Source organism: Cucurbita moschata, unplaced genomic scaffold (genome assembly GCF_002738365.1).
Source record: "Cucurbita moschata cultivar Rifu unplaced genomic scaffold, Cmos_1.0 Cmo_Scf00013, whole genome shotgun sequence".
Taxonomy (NCBI): Eukaryota; Viridiplantae; Streptophyta; class Magnoliopsida; order Cucurbitales; family Cucurbitaceae; genus Cucurbita; species Cucurbita moschata.
Window position 1 is genome coordinate 3,250,683 of NW_019268529.1, and position 23,139 is coordinate 3,273,821.

At 35.8% G+C, this 23,139-nt stretch overlaps 4 protein-coding genes across 6 annotated transcripts in view; 3 read left to right on the forward strand and 1 right to left on the reverse strand.

Moving 5' to 3' along the window:
* Positions 1 to 1,017: 1,017 nt before the first annotated feature.
* LOC111451465 (BURP domain-containing protein BNM2A-like) lies at positions 1,018 to 2,848 on the reverse strand. Of its 2 annotated transcripts, XM_023091904.1 has the most exons (4): positions 2,779 to 2,836; positions 2,503 to 2,571; positions 2,143 to 2,220; positions 1,018 to 1,978 (listed from the first exon to the last, which is right to left on the reverse strand). In XM_023091904.1, exons 3-4 carry the CDS (start codon positions 2,203 to 2,205, stop codon positions 1,193 to 1,195), a joined length of 849 nt encoding a protein of 282 aa, XP_022947672.1. In that variant the 5' UTR covers positions 2,206 to 2,220; positions 2,503 to 2,571; positions 2,779 to 2,836; the 3' UTR covers positions 1,018 to 1,192. The 2 variants fall into 2 exon arrangements, with proteins under 2 accessions (XP_022947672.1, XP_022947671.1); XM_023091903.1 differs by lacking the exon at positions 2,503 to 2,571 and having other exon boundaries at positions 2,779 to 2,848.
* A 4,072-nt stretch (positions 2,849 to 6,920) lies between these two features.
* On the forward strand, positions 6,921 to 8,425 carry LOC111451468 (organ-specific protein P4-like). Its single transcript, XM_023091907.1, has 2 exons — positions 6,921 to 7,008; positions 8,021 to 8,425. Exons 1-2 carry the CDS (start codon positions 6,967 to 6,969, stop codon positions 8,261 to 8,263), a joined length of 285 nt encoding a protein of 94 aa, XP_022947675.1. The 5' UTR covers positions 6,921 to 6,966; the 3' UTR covers positions 8,264 to 8,425.
* A 3,055-nt stretch (positions 8,426 to 11,480) lies between these two features.
* Positions 11,481 to 14,500, forward strand: LOC111451620 (proline-rich receptor-like protein kinase PERK5). The gene is made up of 7 exons (XM_023092094.1): positions 11,481 to 11,997; positions 12,250 to 12,891; positions 13,078 to 13,164; positions 13,275 to 13,345; positions 13,438 to 13,514; positions 13,602 to 13,749; positions 13,841 to 14,500. The coding sequence occupies exons 1-7, from the start codon at positions 11,481 to 11,483 to the stop codon at positions 14,288 to 14,290; spliced, it is 1,992 nt and encodes a 663-aa protein (XP_022947862.1). The 3' UTR covers positions 14,291 to 14,500.
* A 1,303-nt stretch (positions 14,501 to 15,803) lies between these two features.
* Positions 15,804 to 23,139, forward strand: part of LOC111451491 (coatomer subunit gamma-like) — an 8,966-nt gene continuing 1,630 nt past the window's right edge. For both annotated transcript variants that reach the window (XR_002712000.1, XM_023091935.1), the window contains exons 1-17: positions 15,804 to 16,027; positions 16,436 to 16,533; positions 16,641 to 16,691; positions 16,858 to 16,971; positions 17,063 to 17,263; positions 17,345 to 17,446; positions 18,111 to 18,218; positions 18,293 to 18,526; positions 18,775 to 19,025; positions 19,155 to 19,326; positions 19,420 to 19,575; positions 19,672 to 19,722; positions 20,430 to 20,570; positions 20,645 to 20,842; positions 20,940 to 21,071; positions 21,149 to 21,322; positions 22,467 to 22,706. Coding sequence is in view for 1 of the 2 variants with exons in the window: in XM_023091935.1 (XP_022947703.1) it covers positions 15,982 to 16,027; positions 16,436 to 16,533; positions 16,641 to 16,691; positions 16,858 to 16,971; positions 17,063 to 17,263; positions 17,345 to 17,446; positions 18,111 to 18,218; positions 18,293 to 18,526; positions 18,775 to 19,025; positions 19,155 to 19,326; positions 19,420 to 19,575; positions 19,672 to 19,722; positions 20,430 to 20,570; positions 20,645 to 20,842; positions 20,940 to 21,071; positions 21,149 to 21,322; positions 22,467 to 22,706 (2,469 nt within the window). In the remaining variant the exon portion in view is untranslated. The remainder of the gene's footprint in view (positions 16,028 to 16,435; positions 16,534 to 16,640; positions 16,692 to 16,857; positions 16,972 to 17,062; positions 17,264 to 17,344; positions 17,447 to 18,110; positions 18,219 to 18,292; positions 18,527 to 18,774; positions 19,026 to 19,154; positions 19,327 to 19,419; positions 19,576 to 19,671; positions 19,723 to 20,429; positions 20,571 to 20,644; positions 20,843 to 20,939; positions 21,072 to 21,148; positions 21,323 to 22,466; positions 22,707 to 23,139) is intronic.

The window sequence follows — 23,139 nt, forward strand, 5'->3', positions numbered from 1 at the left end:
AAATTTTTTTTTTTTTTTTTTTTTTTTTTTTTTTAACTTCAATGAAAAAACTCACTATTAAAAGGCATACAATCAGTACAAATATCCATTATGTTGAATGTTGATCGTCTACAAATGTTTTCACTTCAAAATATTTATGATCATATTTGGTAAACTCCTTGTATGAACACTCGTAAGCACTAATAAGTCTATGGAGTGGGTGGGAATCATAGCTCCCTTCGCAATTCCATTTAGAGACTTCAAATCTAGATCTAGGGTTTGTAGCTGAGGTCAATGTAACAAAGTGAACGTGATCTCTTTATTAGGAGATGACGTGATCCCTTTATTAGGAGATATGTTGGATGATTTCACGAGAAATTTGTCAGATTTTAGAGGATATGTATTGATTAGGTCCAAATGCTTGTCTGTGCTGAGGTATCACAACCGTACAAAGAAAACAATAGGTTGTGACCCTCACTTGCAACGTATCGCCCATTCAATCATGTGAGGGCTGAGATAGCCAAGTACCATAATGCAATTGAGGAGGATGGTGGTGCATCACCCAACATACTAAGAATAGTGCATGAAAATCAAGCTTGAAAATATTGAAAATGCACTTCAAAACAAATCAATAACATGATCATGTTGTAAAAGAATGTCGGATTCATGTTGAGATCATGTTGCAAGAGAATGTCGGGTTCATGCTGAAATTGTTTTATTAAGAACTTCAAATGATTATTAAGAGAATGGTTTGAAATTTGGAGTGATTTTTTTAATCTTGTTTTTACCAGAAACATCTTCTTACTAAAATAAAATGCTTAGAAGTAAGTTACTTATTTCACATTCTCATATTTTAATTTTCTATGGGGTAAAGATTAAAAGCCTACCATCCACTTATTCCCCTTCCCAGAAATCTCACAATCACACTGAATCTATTTTTGGACATTTACTTTTAGTCACCCCATTTAATCACAATCAAGCTACTATGGAAGACCATCACTCACTATTCCATTCATTATCAATACAAAACATGAACAGTTGGTAAAAGAATATACGTAGTATCATAGAAACTATACTTAATAGCAACCTATCCATGTTCATACCTAAGAGTTGTAAATATTGTCAATACACCAGCACACCAAAACAATTCATAGAGCAGTCTTCAAGTACAACACAATAGCACTTACAAACAGCCAGTAAACTATCTATAGCTTTAGGCAGCTAACCAAACCAGACTATGAGTAGAAACAAAATGGCAGACATGAGAAGCTCCTGGTTTTGTTTTCAGAACCTTAAAAGAGGCATGATCTTTGTCCCACTGAGAGGTATCCATATGGCAAATGGCACTAGCTTTAACTCTATCTCCATTTTCACCCCCCAGTAAAATCTCAAACAACCTGTTCTTACTCTCCTGACAATGACAGTAAAAAACAGCATAAGGGTAAGGCATGCTATGACAAGCCACCATTTTAGGAGCCAAAGTTTCTCTGGGTTCCTCCAATATCGTATAGTTTTGAAGAAGGATATTAGAGTTGGAGAGACGAGTGGTTGTCAAAACTTTCAAATGGGTATCACCTCCCAACATTTGTGTAGCAAAATCAAGCAATGATTCTAAAGAATTGGCACAGAATTTGGTCTCTCCTTTGATGGACTCAAGCTCACACTGTTTAAGAGTATACTCGACAGCTTTGGCTTGGGGAGAGCCCTTTGGAAAAGAGAAGAGATTTAGAAGATATTCAAGTTGTGATGTCGAGAAAGGAATGGAATCAGCTTCTTCTTTAGGTAATAATTTTGGGGTTTCATATGGCTTTGAGTAAGGGAAGTAAATAGGCAACTCTTTTCCAACTTTGATATCACTTAAGGAGAAGAAAACATATAATAAAGGATCCAAATTCTCCAAATGAGTATCTATTTGATCATTAATTTTCAGATTCACAAACTGTTCATTGTGTTGTTCATACCCATCTTTTAATTTCCTTGCAGCACCTTGTTCTGCAACCTGCAATAGAATTGAAAAGTAAAGAACAAGTCCTAAAGCTTTGTCAAAGTTCAATCTGTTCTTGTTTCAAGTTCTTGATTTGCAAAATAAGAAGTTTCAACGAACAGAAACAAACAGAACCCATTTCCAAATTGTAGTAAGGATTGAAAATCCATAAGACTTACCATTATAATGAGTAACCCAATAAGGATACAAGAACAACAAGCAACTTGAAGATGCAAAGCCATATCTATGGTGATGATCTGAAAGCAAGGAGAGTTGGGATAGAACTATGGTGATAATATCATCAAGAAACACACGATTAAAATGCAAGTTCTATGGATTATGCATTATGATATTAAATTTGTCCATGGTTGACTTTAGATATCCATTCGGATCAAAATGGCATCCCCCAAATTCATCATAATCACGTAAACATAATATGTCCCCCCTTTTGATTCATCACTAGATTGCCGGCCACTATTTCAAAAGTGATATCCATTATCAAAAAGAATTCAAAGAATAAGGGGAAAAAAGCAGATTACCAGCCACAAACAAAGACAGAGTCCACCAGTTTGACGATTTGGAACCAACCCATATAAAAATTCATCAATCTAAGTCAAACAACAGAGCCTAATGTGTGTTAGAAGCTGCACTAAGGGCATTGAAATTGGCCTTGGTTCATCGCAATGCATGGAAAAGTAAAGGTAGTTTATTCATGATTCCCGAGAACAAGAACCCACTTTCGATCTTGCTTTGTTTGTACGTTGAATTTGTTGTAAAATAAAGAGAATGGTTCAGATATGGACAATGTTGTGTACCTTTTTGACTCCATTGGAAGGAGCAAGAACAGACCCATTTTCCTCTGTCGGCTCTGTTTGCCCTAAATTCTATGCGGTGGAATTGGGAATAATCTTTATATATTTTAAAAGGATGAAGATAACTATCTTTGAAGATAGCTTATCTAGAACGGATTTCGCTCTAGAGTCGTATGTTCAAATTTATATCGAAACTTTGACTCTTGAAGTTCTAACCCTACTCGACCCTCTTCGAGCTTGCCCTCAACACACGTCTCGCCTCGTTCTCTCTAACTGTATTCATGCCTCAGCTTGGCTTTAATGTACACTTTTTTTAACGTGTTGGATGATGCATCGTTTGTCGTTCCTTTGCATTTCAATACAAGTATATATCATATACATATAAGTAACACAAAGAAGAATGTTCCCTTAATCAGACACAAGTGAATTGAATCTCGTAAAATGATAGTGTGAGATCCCACATCGTTTGGAGAGGGGACAAGTGCCAAGCGACGATGCTGGGCCTGAAAGGAGGTGGATTGTGAGATCCCAAATCAGTCGAAGAGGGGAACAAAACATTCTTTATAAGGGCGTGGAAACCTCTTCCTAGCAGATGTGTTTTAAAATTTTGTAGGGGAAGCCCGAGAGCAAAAGCTAAAGAGGACAATATCGGCTAGTAGTGGAGATCGTAAACGTTTAATTATTATTAATGTGAAGCTACATGCATTAAGTATTAGAATAGCTCCATGTGCAAAACATTTGTTGACGTGTAATTAATTCGTTTAATGGAGGACTTAGGTAACTAAGCATTTCCATTAACCATTGTTGGTGGGCTTGCAACCTCCACCCTCCCTTTGGTCTAAAATTTGACTTACTAAATTTATTATATATATATATATATATATATATATATATACATACACACACACACGATGCTCCGACTTGTTTTAGTATGTGAGATCCGATATCGATTAGAGCGGGGAATGAAACATTCCTCCCTAGTAGACGTGTATTAAAACTGTGAGACTGTCGATGATATATAATGGATCAAAGCGGACAATATCTACTGGCGGTTGACTTGGGTTGTTACAAATCGTATCAGAGCTAGACACCAGGTGGTGTGCCTGCGAGAACACTGACAACCCACATTGGTTTGACAGAGGAACGAAACAAAGCGGAGAATTGATGCTATAATATCTTTAATTGGGTCTACGCTCAACTTGACACATATAATGTAACAAACCCAAGCCCACCGCTAACCGATATTGTCCGCTTTTGCTCGTTATGTGTCGTTGTCAACCTCAGGATTTAAAACACGTAAACTAAAGAGAGGTTTCCACATCATTATGAGGAATGTTTCGTTCCCTTCTCCAACTGATGTGGGATCTCAAAGGGTCTATAACATACGAATAAGATTAAGCATATTATTCTAATAACACTGTTAATACGACTTACTTTGTAACGATTACAAATGATTCGATCTTTTAATCAATCCATTAATGAAAAATATTAATATTTTACAAGATAATTGCATACAACTCGATCTTGACCTACTCGTTTTTTTTTTTTTTTTTTTTTTTTTTTTTTTTTTTTTTTTTGGGTTTGTTAAAACCCAACTNGCAATTAAATAATAAAACAAAGAAAATGTAAAGAATCTTTGAAAATAAACTTTTATTATTTTAAAGGTTGTTTGCCTTTTTCCCCGTTGTTTTTCTACGTATTAAAAGTAGTGTTTAATTAATTCCTTTGTTTAGAATGCATTAATCAAGTACATTTGTACCTTTAGAGGTTTTTTTTTTTTTTTGTTCGCCAGTTTAATATAGCCCATTTGATATCTTCGTATCCGATGAGTCGGGATAATGTCGGTTCTCTAACATGACTTTTGAAGCGTTCGTAACTATCACGAGATGGAATCAAAAGTCAAATTTATCAATGATTTTATTTATTGAAATCATCGCTCTTAAAAAAATATAATTTTGAAGTGTTCGTAATAATGATAAAGTCAAACTAAATATCAATTTTAACTCGAACACTAAAATTTTTGTTTATTTGGATTATACATTTGTTTCAAAAGAACGTTCACATAATTTTCACGATAATATGATATTGTCTACTTTAATTTTTTTATTTCCGTTCCACCCATAAAAGTCTTACACAAATGACGATATTGTCCCTCATTTATATACTCGTAGTTTATTAAAATTATAGGACTAAACTAATTTAATTTTAACGTTTTTTAAATTATAGGACTAAACTAATTTAATCTTGAATTAATGTAATTACAGATATTTATTAAAAAAAATAATTCGTTAAATTAATACTATATCCATTTGTTTGTACTTATAATTAATTATTCAATTAGTTCATTATTAATTATTTGATTTTTTAGTATTTTGATCTTTATTTATTTTTTAATTACTTAATCTATTAAACTAATTTCATAAAATATATTCTAAGCATAATTTTTTTCCATCGAATCCTAACAATAGATCTTTGATTCGTCCCCGTTATCTAAATAGGATAGAAGACGAGATTATATTCTTCATCTCCATCTTCGTTTCCACCCCACTTTATATATATATAAATTTATCGCTAACTCGATCTTTGCAAAAGTAAATGGAGAATTTGGTGTGAACGAACAATGAAGAAGGAGACAAGGATGGAGATAGAAAAGACTTTTCTGTCCCTCCCACCCGTAAACATCTCTAGTTTTGATAGCCAATTAAGATATTACTAACGAGGTGCCAATAAACAAAGATACTCATTTACAGAGCCTCACACAACTGGTCATTGATCACTGCCAAAGGAGAATCGAAGCTTAAAAGGGTATGAAAATCTCTCCCTAGCAGACGTGTTTTAAAACTTTGAAGTTAGACGACGTTACATAACGGGTCAGAGCGGACAATATCAGCCAGCGGTGAACTTGGACGGTTACGAAAATCTAAATAACCGAGGTTAAGCTTGTTTTGTTCGTATTAGATTATGGGCACAATATCCAATTCTTCAAAGTTTTGAAGTGGTTCCCATTTTGAGTTGGAGTTTGCTTTTGAAGGATTCTTAAAGAAAAATTGATAGCTGTTTTGGATCCTTTTTTGCTTTTGATATCGATCCTATCTTCACATCAGTGGATTACAGTTCAATGCACAAACCCAAAGCACCACCAAAATCACCTTTCCATCTTTGTCACATTAAATAAAACATTTTCTCTTTCCCGAGTTCGAAATAAATACAAGTACAATCTATGCTATAGATCGGGGATAAGATGGGTCGACTCAAACATAATTCAATTCGTTAAAACATTATACGCTTAACCCAGAAGTCAGAAGTTCGAATTTACACTGATATATCTTTGTAGTGTCGTTAAACTAGAAAAAAAAAAAAAAAAAAAAGACTTTGTTCTAAGCTTCTATCGCATTCACACTCGACCCATGGCTCACAATCAAGTTTGTATGAGATCCCACATCGGTTAGAGAAAGAAACGAAATATTACTTATAAGGGTGTGAAAACCTTTCTCTCCAGTAGACATTGTTCACCTTGAGGGGAAGTCATTGAAAGAAAAACCCTAAGATAGACAATATTTGCTGGCAGTGGGCTTGGACTGTTACAAATGGTATCAGAGATAGACACCTGGTGATGTGTTGGGGATGAATTATGAGATCCCACATCGGTTAGAGAGGGGAACGAAGCATTTCTTGTAAGGGTGTAGAAACCTCTCTCTAGTAGATGCGTTTTCAAAACGTTGAGAAAAAGCTCAAAGAGAATAATATCGGCTAGCGGTGAGGTATCGATGAATGTTTTATTTATAAGATTATGATCAGTGTACAATCGTAAATCAAGCAGTGTTTTGAGATCGAATTATATACTCGACTTTTTTTTTACTTTTAAATCGAACGAGTCTAATTCACGAGTCAAACATTTGGTAACCTAAAGGGACAACAATAATGCTTTATTTTTCCATTGACATGAGAAAATGCATCGAAAGGGAATTTTATATTTAAAAGATCCTCAGCCACACCAACCCACTGGGCTTTAAAGGATTAATTTTTATTTTTTTAAAAAAAAAATTAATTAATTAATTTTTTTTTCATCCATGCCCCTAGAAATTAATTATTTACTGTTTTGACCCAAATTTATCTATAAATTGAAAAACCAACCAGGTTAAAGACATTGAATTCAACAACATCTGTGTGCTGTTGAGACTGACAGATCACATGAAGCTTTCTGCTGCTTTCTTCCTCCTTTTTCTTATCCTGGTAAATTTTTCACATTCATAACTCGTTTTAACATATTTTGTTCTCGGTATCACGTTTTTTCTAAACGATAAAAGTGATTTTTGGACATTTTATTCTCAAACGTCTTTTTTTTTTTACTACGAAAGGTAAAACGTATCGATAATGTTATTACATTGAACGGTGCGTTAATCCTTTGAATCTAGTACCAACGAGTATCGTTTCTCCTAGAACAACGTTGTCTTTCAGATCTTTCAACTAGACAAGCTGCTTTTGCTAAAACTTGAGCGGTTTTCTAAAAACTTGTTTTGGGTATGAAAAAAATGAGTATTTAGAGATGTTTTTGTTATTCCTAATACTATGGCTCGGCTACTGATCGCTTCTTTTAAAGGACACCTTGTTTGTTTCACTTACAACAGTTAGTTCTCCCGGTCAAAAAAAACATTAGACATTTCATTTTATGAAACCAACGCTCTTGACATTAGTTGACGTACAAGAATTTATATATGTCGATATCGATCTCCACCCCTTAACCTTTTTTATCTTATTAACTAAAGAAACAAGACTTTGAACGGTAGTTAGTTCAACACCGATAATAAATTTTTAAAGAATTCCGAAGCACCCATCCCAAGGTACAATTCCCAAAATCCCTAGAATATATATATTTATTTATTTAATTTCATAATTATTTTTAATTATTTATTCTTCCGATACTGTTAAAAATAATTTTTTATTTTTAAGTTAAATTTTTGAAAATGAACAAATAGATTTTTGACGACATTTTATTTTATTAGAAACAAAAAATTGAATAAATAACTTAGAACAACTCGAATTAACTTAATCGTTTGGGTTGAAAAAATTTACAACTGAAACAATTAGGTTGAGTCTAAATAACGTCACAACCTGACCCAACTCGACCCGACTAAATCCAGCTTGAACAATTGAGTTGAATCTGAAAAAATATTCCAACCCGACCAAATTCAATCCACGTACGCCTTTTTTTTTTTTTTTTTGGTACTGATTTTGGGCATCACAGCTAGCAAATGTAAGCCATGCAAGGAAGGAGAAAGGGGAGTACTGGAAAAAGGTAATGAAAGATGAAGCAATCCCAGAGATGCTGAAAGAGCTGTTGTTTGATGATGATTCATTGGTGAGCAGCGACGCCCAAAGCGAGCACTTCATGAACAACTTTGATACCCATCCAAATGCTATCATATATCACTCTCATGGCGCCACTCATGACCATCCTGGCCACAAAACCAAGCCCTCAGCCCCATGATCATCATAGCATCCTGTCCACCATGACTTGTGTCAAGAGGCTTCATGTTTAGTTTGTGTAAATTATTATAGCTCTCGAATTGATATGGGTTTCTCTCCATCTTTGATCTCTTCTTGTTTGTTATATGATATATTAATACTATTTCAAGTTTTGTGTGTTTAATTTGTGTTGTAATCTATATGGGTATTTTCTTTTTAACTTTATAAGATTTGGGTCGTGGTTCAAATATTCACTTATAAGTTCAGATGTAAGTTCAGATGGGTTGGTCTGAGACATTTCTTAGACTTAATTGTGAGATCCCACATTGGTTGGAGAAAAGAACGAAACATTCTTTATAAAAGTTTAAAAACTTCTCCCCAGTATACGTGTTTTAAAAGCTTTGAAGGAAAGCTCAGGAAAACTCAAAAAGTACTTAGTGGTGGGTTTGAACAGTTACAAATGATATCAAAGCCAGACTCCGAACGGTGTATCAGCGAGAATGTTGAGTCCCAAAGGAGGGTGGACACCAGGCAGTCTGCCAGCAAGAACGTTGAGTCCCGAAAAAGGGTGGACACTCAGTTGAGTGGAATTTATAACATTTTTGTAGATCGTCTCTTTGGTTATATCCTAGTCTCCTTATTATGTCGTAAGGTTGCGGTGAATAAATTCATACATATCTTTGGGGATATGCCTTATAAATTTCAAATCCATATGGGAATATGCCTTATAAATTTCAAATCTTTGACTCATAGAGAGACCATGCATGATCACTCAATGTCCACATTCTTGTATGCAACAAAAGAATCACTTTATGTCTCATTCATGTTGGAATGTCTACCACTATGATTAGATATAATAAGTCTTAAAAGATGTTCGATCAATTCTCTAGACATGTTTATATGATCCAAATAATCTGAATGGTTGGGTTGGATTGGGCTGGGTTGAATTTTTTAAAAATTGAAAAAATTTAGTTTAGGTTCGGCAAGTTAGTTGGAGCTGTTTTTGTTAGGTTAACTGGATAAACTTGAACAACCCAAAAATAGGATTCATAACGTAACCAAACTCAGTTCAATCATGGTAAACGTTGAAATTGTTATGAAATTAAGAAAATTGTGTGTGTTGTAACAGATGTTATTGATGCATTGGGAGTTGTGAATGTTTGATATTTGAATTTTATGAAATTTTAGTTATTAACTGAATAAATACAAATTTTTTAAATAATTAAAAAAATACTCAATATTATGAGAATCAACTCACATCGAGTTAGGTTGGGTTGTATTTTAAACCTTACTGGGACCTTTGGGTCACCAACCCAATTTGTCCAAAAAAAAATTCCAACATAACTTTGGCGCATGCATGGGTTGAGTTGGGTTAAATTGGACATTTTTAGACCTAACCAAATTGTTTAGAGGTGTCAATTTTTTAACCTAAATAATGAACTCAACCAAACTCAATTCAACCATAATTTTTTCGGGTTGGATGAGTTCAGGATGTTCAGGTCGTTTATTGAAAAAAAAAATTAATCTAAGTAAAATGTTAGTTTTTGAAACGCTTATTTATTTATTTATTTATTTTCAACCATTCAATTTGAATATATATTTTGAAAATTTTTAAACTTAACATTTATTTTGAATAAAGATGAGAGAATAAATAATAAAAAAAATTATGAAATGAAATCAAAATAAAGTATATATATATATATAATTGAATGGATTAGATTCAATTTAATTCTATTTTACGAGAGGCTATGAACCAATCTCATCTATAAAATTTTTATTGATTTGAATTTAATCTAATATACTCTAAACGGTACAGGTTGGGTTGAGTTGATCAGATCTTTCTAATTTTTAAATTTTTTTAACACTCTTAACCTAATTCGTGTAGGTCCCTACAATTTAGTCCATAAATCGAGAGAGAAGAATCCAATATTTTACCATGAAATTAATTTAGAGGAACAACTCACGATCCATAATGCTCAAATACAACCGACACTTCAAGCTTTTTATATATATTTACTATTTTTTTTCACTATAAAGACTAAAATCTAAATTAGATCTCTTGCAAACCCAAATTTGAAAACTAGATCGTTGTTTTTACGGACATTTAGATAGGAAATGTTCATATGACAGGAGAATTCAACCAATCTGACCACCAAATTCAAACCATAATAGTTGGGTTGGGTTAGATTTTTCTTCCCGCTTGTGCTGGGTTGAAGTTTTGAAAACCAAATATTCAAATTAATTCACATATCAAGATTTTTTTGGTCGAGTTTATAAAAATTTTATCGAATTTTTACCTTTGTACTAGCGTAATGGTCTGCACTTCGATGCGTTGAAAGTGAATGGTTACAGGTATAACAGAGCTGGGTCATCTGCAACTCGGCTTGTAGTCAAGTATTAGAATAAGGTAGTAAGTAACAAGCATATCTTGTTTTACTATTAAAGTTTTCGTGCAATATCAACTACACATATTCCAATAAAACCGACCAATATAAAAATAATGTTATAATCCAACTCACAACACAACAGTGCACGGTTAAGATTATTACGAAGATTAAGAATAATTGACGCTCATAAAATTTTAGTTATTAATGTAACATGTATAGTAGATAAGTATAATCCAACAATCCAGCCCAACTCGAAAATAAAGCATTAAATTATGAACTCTATTCGAATTGATCAGATCACTAGTCCATTTCAGGTCAATTTTAAAAAAATTTATCAACCTAGACCAACCACAACAAAATATTTATTAATCTTATATGTATTAATTTAATATTACAATAATTTTGTTTAAAAACAAATTAAATAAATCTAATTATAGGATGCAAAATCATGCGGCCTATATCGGCCATTGTTGAAGCTGTGGGGATTTTACAGGTGCAGCATGAAGATAGCGGAACAGAGGGAAGCTGTACCTGAAAAATCGCAGAGGAAAGCTCAGAAAAGCTTGGCTGTAATTTCAACTCCATGGAAACAGACACACTCATCTTCTTCCCAACGAGCTCCCGATTAAGCAATCACAGAAAGAATTCGGTTCCTCCGTTTCTCTTATCCGATTAGAAATCCCTAATTTACTTTTCTTCAATCTTCGCTTTGCCCTAATTTCCTCTTCCCTCTCTTCATTCTCTTCTCTGCCATTTTCTTCTTCTCTTTCGTTCTTCTGCGTCGTTTTGGAGGAGCGCCGAGGGTTTCCCCGGCACTGTTGAACAAATTAGTTTTTGCCGGAAACTCTTCTAATGTCTGATTCATCGGATTCTCCCTCTCCTTCTTCCGAATCGGATTCGGATTCTGGTTCCTCTCCCCCGCCTCCGTCTGATTCATCTCCACCTGCGCCCGAGTCCTCTCCGCCACCGCCGCAGGATGTTTCTCCGCCTCCTCCGACTGGTTCATCTCCACCTCCTCCGAATGCATCGCCGCCACCGCCGAATGACTCAACGTCTTCATCTCCTCCATCTCCTCCATCTCCTCCTCCGCCTCCTCCACCGCCACCACCTCCTCCGCCTTCTCCTCCACCTCCTGGATCCTCCAGGCATACTTCTCCGCCGAAATCGATCTCCTCCTCGCCTCATTCCCGATCCTCGGACTCCTCATCCGGCGACTCTACGCCTGAGGTGGTTCCGATTATTGTAGGAGTGGCGGTGGCGGCAGGATTTTTGCTATTCGCCATGGCACTGATATTCTTCGCTTGCAGCCGAAAGAAAAAGAAGCGTGAGAGTAATACCGTATACTACGATGATCGGCCTAATCAGAAAGGTAATCAGTCGTGAAATTACCTATTTACCCTCCTTAAAAAAAACACGCCAAATTATATATAAAATATTATTACCCTAAATTTTATAATTTATTTTAAAATATTCCTATTTTCTATGTCAGATTCGACCTTTTAATCCATTTTTATTAATAACTAATTTTGAAGGATTTATAAAAGATAAAGGGTAATATAGTAATTTAGTTTTAATTCAAATAAGTTTTTAAAACTCCAAAATTCAATAAATAATTTTGTAGGTGGGGACCCCTATTACAACGGAAGGAATCAGAACTGGAACGGTACGGGCGAACATTTCGTGAACATACCGCCAGCCACCGGCGGAGGGCAAGGAGGAGGATGGCCACCGCCAGCCACCGGCGGTGGGCAGGGAGGAGCATGGCCACCGCCAGCCCCCGGCGGAGGGCAAGGAGGAGCATGGCCACCGCCAGCCCCCGGCGGAGGGCAAGGAGGAGTATGGCCACCGCCGCCGCCACCACCGGGATTATTAAGCAGCGACATGAGCTCAAGCTTCTCAGGGCCACATGGGCCACCGTTACCACCGCCACACCCGTCGGTGGCGCTGGGGTTCAATAAAAACACGTTCACATTCGACGAGCTGATGGCAGCGACAAGCGGATTCTCTCCGGCGAACTTGTTAGGGCAAGGCGGATTCGGATACGTTCATAAAGGAGTGCTGCCCAACGGCAAGGAAATTGCCGTAAAAAGCCTTAAAACAGGTAGCGGACAAGGAGATCGGGAATTCGCGGCGGAAGTAGAGATTATCAGCCGCGTCCACCACCGTCATTTGGTATCCCTCGTCGGTTATTGCATGACCAATGATCGGAAAATGTTGGTGTACGAATTTGTTCCTAATAACAACCTCGATTTCCACCTTCATGGTAAGATTGAAATTCACCAAAATCCACCGCTAGTAGATATTGTCTTATTTAATTTTTACCGTAGGTCTGTTAATTAGAAGTTTCCACACAGAGTGTCTCGTTCTAGTCCCCAACCCAGGTGTGATCTTACATTTATTATCATTTTAGAGCGGTAAATCTGAATCTTGAAAATGTGTAAACTTACAGGGGAGGGGCGCCCGCCGATGCCATGGTCGATGAGAGTCAAGATCGCACTCGGTGCGGCTAAGGGTCTATCCTACCTCCACGAAGACTGTGAGTAAAGTTTAAGGATATTTTTTTAATTTTAATTTTTTTTATTTATTATTATGCGTAAATTATAATAATTAAATAATTTCAATAAAGTGTTTGGATATGGATTTCAGGTCATCCTCGCATCATCCATAGAGACATTAAGACGGCAAATATTCTTATAGACATGAGTTTTGAAGCAAAGGTAAAAAAAATAATTCTAATTAAAATACAATTATCAAATTCCTTTCGTTATTAATAAATTATAATGTTTTTTTTTTTAATAATTTACAAAAGGTGGCTGATTTTGGATTGGCTAAGCTCAACCAGGACAATTACACTCATGTATCCACTCGCGTTATGGGCACATTTGGGTACGTTCGAATATCGGATACCTTTATTTGTATATTTTATACTTTTAATTTGAATTATAATTTTATCTAAATGGGTTAATGATGCAGTTATTTGGCTCCGGAATATGCATCAAGTGGGAAGCTAACAGAGAAATCAGACGTATTTTCATACGGAGTAATGCTTTTGGAGATCATAACTGGAAGACGACCCGTGGACGCATCGGGGGAGCTGATGGAGGACAGCTTAGTGGATTGGGTTTGGAAATTTAACATGAAATTTTAATAAATTCAGAAATTTTTTTTTATGTTAAAAAAAAAATTAATTAAGAAAATTTGGTTGCATACAGGCGAGGCCTCTATGCTTGAAAGCAATGACTGAAGGAGCCTACGAGGCGTTGGCAGATCCAAGATTGGAGAAGGACTACGACGCTCAGGAAATGGCATGCATGGTGGCTTGTGCTGCTGCATGCATTCGCCATTCTGCTAAACGCCGTCCCAAAATGAGCCAAGTTGTGCGGGCACTCGAAGGCGACGTATCGATGGAGGATTTGAACGACGGAGTAAAGCCAGGCCAAAGCTCATACTTCGGCTCCGGTACGTCGTCGGATTACGACGCAAGCTCTTACAGCGCCGACATGAAAAGGTTCAGAAAGGTAGCGTTGGAAAGCCGGGAATATACAAGCAGTGATTATGGTGGGACGAGCGAGTATGGGCTAAACCCATCAGCGACGAGCAGTGACAATAGTCAGAAGCCAAGCCAAGCGTCATCGCCCAATTTACAGCCCAACAAACCCTAAATTTTCAGCTTCTTTTTTGAAATGTTGTTATTGTTGTCGTTGTTGTTGTGCTGGGCATGGACCGCCCAGTCGATGAACTGAAGCAGTTTGTTTTTGAAGATTTTAGGTTGCGGATCAGTTTTGGTTTCTTCTTCGCAGTTCGTAACAGAGGTTTATGTGTAAACGCATATATTATTCATTTTCTTGAATGAGTTTTTGTTGGACTTCTTTCATTTGTTCGGTTTCTTGTGTTTTCATTAATGTATTACTATATATGAGTGATATGATCAAATATATTTTTGGTGCATGAAGTATCTGTCTTATCCCTGTTCGTTATGATCTAAGCATTCAAGCTAGTAGATCAAATGAGTTTGTTGGTTGAAATGTTGTTCGGACGAGTGGATGATATATGTATGTTCAATTTTTATGGATCGAACCTCACTAAGAAAATAGTAGGTTGTGATACCACACGAAGACTGATAAGGTGGTGACAAGTTCCATAATGCAACCAAGGAGGACAGTGCATCATCCACATACCAAGAAGAGTGTGCAGTAGAACGAGACATATGCAAGGTTGGATAGAACGAGGTGATACCAATGTCGAAGACAAGTTTAGAGAGAGTTGGGTAGGGGTTCAGGTCATAGCCTCAGAAGTTGGGGTTTTGATATGAATTTCGACATGGGGATCTGGAGTTAAGTCTGTTTATATGATATGAAAGCTTACTAAATTTGGTGTCAATCAACACCCGATAGACGCTCTATAAGGTCGTATGATCACTTGCCAAAATCGCATCTACTCCACAAAGATTAGAAATGCCTTAAAATGTACTATAGGGAAGGCATGATGTCAGCTCTCTACCGCCCTTGATGTTAGCTCCGTAAATGATATGACATTGACACGGGAGGGTTTAATGCCTCAATAGAGCTCGAGTGGAGTGTTATGAACAAAACATGGGCCTGTTCTCAATGGGCATGACCGAGCGAGCTTCAACGGTCGATGACATGCAGGGACTTTGGATGACATCAATATACGATGTCATGTTAGTTAGGAACAAAGATGATGAGATGAGATACGACGTTGCATATGAAAGACCTTGACCCTGAATAGAGGCAAGGTCGAGTCAGATGATTTGGTTTCGTGTAGAAGCAAGTCGATTAAGTCGCACATATTAGTCACATCATGTATATATTAATGACTTTGATATTAACATTTTTCAAGTTAGTTCTTACGTTCTTATTTTGTTTCCGTTTATCCGTGCTAAAGAAATGTGAAGTTCGTTTCAAAGTCTTAAGAAAGTTTAGACGTTTAATTAAATAATTATTAATTTTGTACACTAAGAGGAAGTCTAAAATTAATTTATTTATGAAAATTTAAGATTTTAATTTATTTATCAAATAATTAAAATAATAATAATAAATTTTAATAATGAAAGGTAAAAATTAAAATTACAAAAATGGAAAATTCAATAAAGACACGTGTTAATTGGAGTGGCGAAAGGGGTGATTGGATCTGCCTTACAAATATTATACGCACCCGCCAATTTCCTTCTTCCGATTTCTCCCTCTTACGTTACATCGTCTTCTTCGATTTATTCACATTCGACTTGGATCTCACTTCCATAGCTTCCTCATTTCAATCTCAGCCACGGAGGGGAATCGCCTGCAACTCTCTTCCATTCCGATCTCTCACACCTTCTTCAGATTCTTCCGCCATGGCTCAGCCTCTCGTCAAGAAGGATGACGACTACGATGACGAAGGTATTCGCTCGACTTTCTTTTGATTGCGATTACTTTCTTGTATCATTGTGCGTTTGGAATTCGATCTGGTTGTTTTTTGAATTTCGGATTAGTTTCCTGATTTTCTTAGCTGTAATTTGTGTCTCAATTCTCGAGTTTTGGCAGATCTCAGTGATTTTGTTATTTTAGTTGCGTTTCGGAGAGGATATACTGGTGTCTATATGTTGATCTAGTCATAGTTTAGATGTTTGGATTGAAATGTGGATGCGTTTGTTTAATTGACGTGAATGGAATTGTTAAATTCTTTGTAACTCCTGGTCACAATTTGGTGGAATTGCCTTTATATTGACGTATTGGTCTGCGTATGTTGATCTAGACTAGTTTTTCCGTGTTCTCTGACGCTGGTTGGGTTTTATTTTTGCTTCTCAGAGGAGTATTCTCCATTTTTGGGGATTGAGAAAGGTACTGTTCTTCAGGAAGCGAGGGTATTCAATGATCCTCAGCTAGACACAAGGAAATGCTCTCAGGTATATATGCTTTTTAGTCCATGGAAATAGTTGATATTCGAGAGACCAATCTTTCACTTTTCCTAGTTTAGTTTTTGGTTTTGATCGCTTTTATGTTTGGTATTCAGGTCATAACGAAGCTTTTGTATCTTCTGAACCAAGGTGAAACCTTTACAAAGGTTAAGTTGCCTCCACTTCAATTCCTCATCAAAATTTTAGTTATTTTTCTTCCCAGATTTTGCTGCTACTTTATAAATGAACCGAGTATAGATACATGCATGTTTTCTCCTGTGTGAATTTTGCGGTTGGTTTCTCATAATATTCTTATTCTCTGAACTCTTATAGGTTGAAGCTACAGAAGTTTTCTTTAGTGTGACTAAGCTCTTCCAGTCTAGAGATATAGAATTGAGGAGAATGGTTTATTTAATGATAAAGGAGCTCTCTCCCTCTTCTGATGATGTTAGTACTTGTTTGTTGTAATTTCACGAGTTTATAGTAAATTATAAATGCAGAAATACAAACTGACCATTCTTGAATTTTCAAATTAAAGGTTATCATCGTGACAAGCTCCCTGATGAAGGATATGAATAGCAAGAATGATATGTACCGTGCTAATGCTATACGTGTACTTTGTAGAATAACAGATGGTACCCTTCTCACCCAAATTGAGCGGTATTTGAAACAAGCGATTGTAGACAAAAACCCAGTGGTTGCCAGTGCAGCCTTAGTTAGTGGGATTCATTTACTCCAGGTACCATCTAACTGTGTTTAACGGTGGACTTTTTTTATATTGATGTCAATTTTATTAAAATTATTTTGTCTCTTTACTTAGACCAATCCTGAGATTGTGAAACGATGGAGTAATGAGGTCCAGGAAGCTGTTCAGTCAAGGGCACCACTCGTACAATTTCATGCTTTGGGTTTGCTTCATCAGGTATGCTAAAGTTACTATTTTAATTTATTATGTGCTTAGAATACGGAGATTTTATTTTGGTTCATCAGTCATATTTTTCCAACACTATTGATTCCTTGAGTAAAGATTTTTGATGACTTACTACTGTATATCAGAGTGATGATTAGCATGATAGCTTTAGGTTTTCTCACTGTTATTAAAGTTACCGCCAACCATTACTTATTGGCCTCTTAAGCAGCCTAGTGTTTTAATCAAACTTATCTTCTAATTTGCAACTATTCCCCTATTACTACTCAATTTTCTTTGATACAGAGAGTTAACTGTTCTTTTTAGTGATCTCAATACTCTTCTTTATTTTGTTTGTGTAAAAATTGTTGCTTAAAAATCATTTTCTTTTTCCAAACATCAGTAGTAAATCCTTGCATACTGCTGAATATCTCTGTTTTTCATTTATATGTTATTTGCAGTTGTTCTGAATTTCTGTCTCTAGCAATGCCACATTGAAACAGGCTAGGATGTGTTGAGAAAATTTCTTGATAGTTGTAAGATGAGCATGAAATTTATTGAGATTGCACATCGTAGTGTGATTTAATATTTTTCTGGGCATAATGAGTACTTTTGATCTCTGGGCTAGGGTAGTTTAGAATTTAAAATACATAATAGAAACTTGTATTCAAAACTGCAGATTCGTCAGAATGATCGTCTAGCCGTTAATAAGTTGGTTAGTAGCTTGACACGGGGCACTGCTCGCTCTCCTTTGGCGCAATGCCTTTTGGTTCGTTATGCTAGTCAGGTATGTTTGAGAACAGGGTCATACTAAGCACCACATTTCTCTTTAATGTTGATGCACAAATAAGTCTTTTGCAGGTTGCTAGTGAGTCAGCTGCTAATAGCCAAACTGGGGACCGGCCTTTATATGATTTTCTTGACAGTTGTCTGCGACACAAATCAGAGATGGTCATCCTTGAGGCTGCCAGAGCTATTGCAGAACTAAATGGTGTGACAAGCAGAGAAGTTGCTCCAGCAATTACTGTACTTCAGCTCTTTTTAAACTCTCCCAAGCCAGTATTGAGATTTGCTGCCATTCGTACTCTGAACAAGGTCTTTTACATTTGAGATGTGCTCTTTTCTCTATAAAATTTAGATTGTTTCTCTCAAAATAGATGGTTAGTCTATATATTCTTCTTGACGGAAGAAAATATGGAAAATAACTATTTCTTTTGTTTTTATGTCTCCCTTATTTAATTTATTTAATCATGGCAAGTTGTGTGGGTTTTTCTTGTACTTCTACTTCATTCTTGTTATTATCTTCCTGAAATCAATATTCAAAGAAACTTGTACCTCTACAGGTGGCAATGTCACATCCAATGGCTGTCACGAACTGTAACATTGATATGGAGAGTTTGATTTCAGATCAGAACAGAAGCATTGCAACTCTTGCAATAACTACACTTTTAAAGACTGGAAATGAGTCAAGTGTGGATCGGCTGATGAAGCAGATAACAAATTTTATGTCTGATATTGCTGATGAATTTAAAATTGTAGTTGTGGATGCCATTAGGTCCCTGTGCTTGAAGTTTCCATTGAAGTACAGATCTCTGTGAGTAAATAATATTCATAATATAGTGTTTGAATAGTATAGTTGATTGGGTGCACACTTACTGTGTATAGTCTAAATATTTTTCACATGAAGCATTAATCAGTATTGTTTGTACTTTTGTTATTTTAGGATGAACTTCTTGTGCAACATTCTTAGAGAAGAAGGAGGATTTGAGTACAAAAAGGTGATAGTTGATTCAATTGTGATACTTATTAGAGATATCCCTGAAGCAAAAGAAAATGGCTTGCTTCATTTGTGTGAGTTCATAGAGGACTGTGAATTCACTTATCTTTCCACTCAGGTTAGCCTTCCAACATTATATTGATAATTGGTTGAGAAGTTAGATCTTCCTCTCCTTCTAACGTTGTATATAAGTTTACTATGCTTTTATTAGATACTTCACTTTTTGGGGATCGAAGGTCCAAAAGCTTCAGATCCTAGCAAGTATATACGTTATATATATAATAGGGTACATCTTGAGAATGCAACTGTTCGAGCCTGTGCAGTGAGCACTTTGGCGAAGTTTGCTGTTATGGTTGATTCATTGAAGGTAGCGTTACTTTAGTCCTCATTCCCATTAAAATGAAAGTGCACTGTAACTTTTTACTTCGCTAAACTGATTGAAAATTTCCTGAAACTGTTTCAGCCCCGAATATATGTTCTCCTGCGACGATGCCTTTTTGACAGTGATGATGAGGTGAGTTCTTGATGATTTAGTTTGACTAGCGTATTCATGTTTGATTTTTTTATGCTTTAATACTACTTTTTTGCTAGCATGTAAGTAGTCATATGATGGATGCAATTATTCTGTCGTTAAATGTTTCAGAAAAAAAATACTTGTAGAAATTTTAAGAATCAACTGATGAAAACTAAGATCGAGTTTCTGGCTTAGAACAAAACCTGATTAACCTCTCCAAGTCTAATTATATTGCTCCCTGGACCTATTCATTGGTAGAACCAAAAGGTTGCAGTCTGAAAAACAAGAAGTTTGCTATGCGTGCCATTTTTGAGCAATCAATAAGGGATGGTAATAAATAAGGTCTACAAGTTTTCAGTAATTTAAGACCAGAAAGACCTTCTTTAAATTGTAGAGTTGAGTATAGGGTTACAACTAACATCCACATGTCGATCCCCATATCTGATATGATGATATCTAGTTATGTAGGCAGAAGTTCAGTCATTATCGCCATATCTTCTTGTTACGAGTTTTGCAATCAGTGTTGATGCTGCGTATTTATTGTCATTGTTATGATTTTTCTAATGTTTTTCTGCTTCTTTTTTGTTTGGATTTTAGAAATACTCTTTGATTATTTTTGTTTCTCTAAGAATATGGACTTAGTTTTGAGGTTCTTTTTTCTCTTTACCTGAAAAGAATAGTAACTATGGACCAATTGCTGGCTACAGGTTCGTGATAGGGCAACCCTTTACCTTAAGACACTTGGAGCAGATGGTTCAGTGGTTAAAAATGAGAAAGACGTGCAAGAAATTGTTTTTGGGTCTCTAGACTTACCACTGGGCAATCTTGAGACCAGTTTGAAAAATTATGTAAGGTGTTTTAACCTGGTGTTCTTAAATTTAGTTTACCAGTCACTATCTCATCTCATTGCATATGGTCACAGGAGCCTTCTGAAGAACCTTTTGATATTGATTCTGTGTCTAAGGAGATTAAATGCCAGCCACTTGCTGAGAAGAAAGGCAGTGGTAAAAAATCAAATGGGCTTGGGGCTCCTCCAGTTACCCTTGCTTCTTCTTTTGATGCTTATGAGAGGATGCTTGGCTCCGTTGTAGAATTTTCTGGCTTTGGGAAGCTTTTCAAGGTTCTTCCTTCGTCCTTTTTATTAACCGATCCATACAAATTCTTATATGCTAGTTTGTTTCGTTTTTATTCTGGGAACGTTTGTGTTGTCCTTGCAGTCATCGGCATCTATAGAGCTTACAGAAGCAGAAACAGAGTACGCTGTCAATGTTGTCAAGCATATTTTTGATGGACACGTTGTCTTTCAATATAACTGCACAAATACAATTCCTGAGCAGCTACTTGAAAATGTAATGCCTTAAATCAAGTGCAACTTTTTGTTGTACTACCTAGAGAATTGCTTATATAATACTGTCTGCCTCTACAGGTCAATGTTATTGTGGATGCCTCAGAAGCAGAGGAATTCGCGGAAGTAGTATCCAAGCCACTTAGGTCTCTTCCTTACAATACACCTGGGCAAACCTTTGTAGCATTTGAGAAACCAAATGGAGTAGCTGCTGTTGGGAAGTTCTCAAATATGTTGAAGTTCATAGTTAAAGAGGTATGAAATTTTCCCACGTTTCTCAAATTGTGCAGCAGTATTTCAATTTATTAAGATAGAATTTGGTCTCTAGTCTATTTTCAATCATTTTATTGTCAAGTCTATGTTAGTTATTTGTTATCAACGTGATTTGTGAGTTCTAGTATGGCATTTCACAATAAGAATGAACGTATACTGTTAGAGTGGACATTTTTGTTTTTGGAGATAAAATTTACACGTTCTTCTGGTTTTAATAATTATATGCCTAAATGGGGTCCTTTCTTTTAAGTCCTTTTTTTAAAAATTGTTTGTGAGGTTTCACAAGTCTCTTTCTTTGGCAGGACTTCATTTGTGCTTTTTTTTTTTCCTTTTTTTCTTTTTTAATTTTCAATGAAAGTTTGGTTCTTCATAATATAACATAGATTTGTGTGTGCGCGCCTAAATGTTTAACTCTTGCACTAAAACTTCTTTTCATCCATAATGCACTTGTATGAAGAGAACTTCATTTTATTGTTATCATTTTAGATGTATTTTCTCATTAATAACTAAGCATTCAAATAAACCATCATGGGTAAGTCTAGTGGAAGACCAATGTAAATAATAAAAAGGGTTTAGAGGAAATGAGTTCAAGCTAGACAGCCAATCTACCTAAGATTTAATATTTTCCAAGTTTTTTTTTTTTTTTGCAACTAATTGTAGTTGGGATTTGACACTCACAAATATAAATATGTAAAGAAATTATAAAAATTTCAAATAAGCTTTTATTGTATGGGGCAATGTTGTAAAAGCTATTCTTTTGGCTTATTTTGGGTGAGAGAAATGAGATATATTCTAGAATGAAACTGGAAATGATGAATTTCTGTGGGATTTATTGATTTCCTTTGATTTCCTTTGATTTCCTTTGGAGCTCCTCCTCCAGGGATTTTGTTACTCCACGATAGCCTCCATTTGGGGAAAAAATTGTTATCCACGGGAACCTTCGTATATTTTGTTGATTGATGAATTTTTTGTTTCTGATCAAGAAAAAGGAAAACAATTAAGCATTCAAATAGTTTCATTATTATTTTATCCTAATCCATCTACTCTTTTTATTCTTTTACCTTTTTCACTATTTGGTCTTTCCATATTAATCCATCTACTTTTTTTTAATCCTTTTTGAGAAAAGATTGATCCATCTACTGGCGAGGCAGAGGAAGATGGCGTTGAAGATGAGTACCAGCTCGAGGACATTGAGGTGGTCGCAGCAGATTACATGTTGAAAGCAGCTGTGCCGAACTTCAGGAATGCATGGGAAAGCATGGGCGAAGATGGTGAACGAGTAGATGAATATGGGTTAGGCCCGAGGGGAAGCTTGGCTGAAGCTGTGCGTGCTGTCATAGATCTTCTAGGCATGCAGCCATGTGAGGTATGCGCATCTAGATTTATTTCGCGTGCATAAAGATTTCCATTTTATGAAACTCTTCTAAATAATAGAACAATACAACAATTAATGTGTCAACACCTGAGGAAAAACAAGAGGTCATCTTGAAAATGAACTCTGATTAGCGGCTCAAGGTTTTTCTTTTTACCATGTTTTCCTGAAAACTGACTTTTATCGGTAACTAGTGACAATTAATATTACTGTTTTGGTTCATTTTGACATCTACCATTTTGACAACTTTTTATGAGTCAATGCTAAAATGAATGCTGAACTTATTCAAGTGCATGGCCTACCTCTGGTTTCATATCTTCTCCTCTTGGTAGTTAAGTCCTCGGTTGACCCCCATTTGATAGTCATTTTATTTTTGGTTCTTTTTTTTTTTTTTTTTTTTTTTGAATTAAGCTTGTTTTGTCAATTT